The sequence below is a fragment of the Camellia sinensis genome, chromosome 14 (genome assembly GCF_055761805.1).
Source record: "Camellia sinensis isolate YWXY chromosome 14, ASM5576180v1, whole genome shotgun sequence".
In the NCBI taxonomy this organism is placed as follows: Eukaryota; Viridiplantae; Streptophyta; class Magnoliopsida; order Ericales; family Theaceae; genus Camellia; species Camellia sinensis.
In genome coordinates this window covers 14,327,540-14,329,261 of record NC_138974.1, presented here as the reverse complement: position 1 = coordinate 14,329,261, position 1,722 = coordinate 14,327,540, and the positions used below count along the sequence as shown (strand labels likewise).

Here is a 1,722-nt window from a genome sequence, read left to right as displayed (position 1 = left end):
AGTCCTCCCCGCTGTGTTCAGTGGTAGGCTCGATATCCCGGTTTGAAAAACCCTCATTTGATTTCAAAAATCATTTATCCTCAGGATGCCGTGCCATTCTCTACATTCGAGCGTATTTCGACTCCAACCGGTTCCGTCTTTGAGCTCCATCTTGTCAGATTGGACCGTTTGTTCAGAGTTTGCTGTGTGTAGAATGAACCGAATGCTGTGTTTTGGGCTGTATGCAGATCAATCCCCAACAGAGTAAGGGTTGTGTGTTCAAGAATCAGGCAGTGGGTTGCTTGGGTGTATTTTGTTGTTGGCTGTTCAAGTTATCTGATTATTACAGTGCAAGTGTTCAATTTTCAGACAACCAATCAGTTCCGTTTACATTGAGGTATAACATGATGAGATGCGATGCAATGCATGAGATGTGTAAATGTAAACACTTTTTCAGATAAAAAGTCCGTTTCATTTCATTATCTTTTCAAGTGTACAAGTTTTGGAAACAAAAATCTGCCTGCGGCAGTACAAGGTAATCTATCTACCAACAAAAAGAAAAGTAGAAAGAAAGAAAAGATAGCAAAAATCTGCATCTGTGTCCAGCGACTCCAAGGGCTGTCAGTCCGTCCTGGTCCTCTTCCTGGACGAAGGTCCAGGAGCATCGTCAGCGTCGTCGTCAGAGCCCGAGCTAGAACCGTCTCCGGTCTCCTCCTTCGATGACCCTGCCTCTGCCTCTGACTCATCGTCGTCGTCGTCGTCCGGAACTGGAGCTCGCGAGCTGCTCCCGACGTGAGTACGCCCACCCCTAGTGCGGGGAAATATCCTGCCCTCCTCGTCTCTCCCCCGAGCAGGGACAGCAGGTCTAGCTGGAGCACCTCCTGCCATGGGAATCTGGAAAGGAGGCTGAAAAAGTACACAAAAGTGAAATGCATCAGTATACTGTAGACAGTTTATCAGTGCAGAATGCAATGTTGAATGCAGTGTATGAATGCCGTGGGCAGTTTATCAGTGCAGAATGCAGTGTGTGAATACAGTGTATGAATGCCGTGAGCAGTTTATCAGAACAGAGTACAGTGCAGAAGGCAGTGTATGCAGTGTATCAGATGCTGCGAGATCAGTATGTCGGGTGTTGTGCCGTGCATCAGATTATACAAAGCAGTGTATGAATGGTTTGAGGCCAGTGTCAGAAGGACGTACCGGTATGCTGTAGACAGCCAGGAGGTCAAATGTCCGCTGGAGCATCCCCATCATCGAGGCATTCATCGCCAACGACTGACGGGTGTACTCAGAAGAAGCCTGCAAAGGTATCAGATGCATTAGTATTCTGTGGAATATCAAGTAAATTGAAATGAAATAACTGTACGAAGTGCAGTGATACATACCGGCGGTAAGTCGGGGACGTCAATGAACTCATGACCAGCCGATGGAGGGGCGAAGGGGATCTGATAGGTCGACCCACCCTGCCCCTGGAAAGTCAGTACGGCAGGCAGGGCAGGCCAGCCAGCTCCTCGTCCTCCCCGCGCTCCACCCCTACCACGGACCCGGGCCCTCCTCGAAGACCCAGCCCCTGCTCCTGCTCCGGCCCCAGCCGCCGATGCCACAGGCCTGGCCCCCTCTGCTCGACGACCGCTCAAGGGACGCATCAGGTACGTCCGCACGTACTCCTGATAGTCGCCGGTGCCTCGAAAGCCGGCCTCCTCCCAGCCGATGGAGTAATCATCCAGCTGCTCAGGGGTCAGC

The 1,722-nt window shown here is 51.0% G+C and overlaps 1 protein-coding gene across 1 annotated transcript; it reads right to left on the bottom strand.

The window, feature by feature from the left end:
• Positions 1-443: 443 nt before the first annotated feature.
• LOC145806643 (uncharacterized) lies at positions 444-1,276 on the bottom strand. The gene is made up of 2 exons (XM_082904048.1): positions 1,180-1,276; positions 444-885 (listed from the first exon to the last, which is right to left on the bottom strand). Exons 1-2 carry the CDS (start codon positions 1,243-1,245, stop codon positions 601-603), a joined length of 351 nt encoding a protein of 116 aa, XP_082760174.1. The 5' UTR covers positions 1,246-1,276; the 3' UTR covers positions 444-600.
• Between the last annotated feature and the right edge of the window lie 446 nt (positions 1,277-1,722).

Bases quoted from the DNA above. Each gene is read 5' to 3' on its own strand.
- LOC145806643 (XM_082904048.1), bottom strand. From the start codon at position 1,245: ATGAATGCCTCGATGATGGGGATGCTCCAGCGGACATTTGACCTCCTG. The intron at 886-1,179 runs GTACGTCCTTCT...GTACTTTTTCAG, and splicing joins TGGCTGTCTACAGCATACCG to CCTCCTTTCCAGATTCCCAT.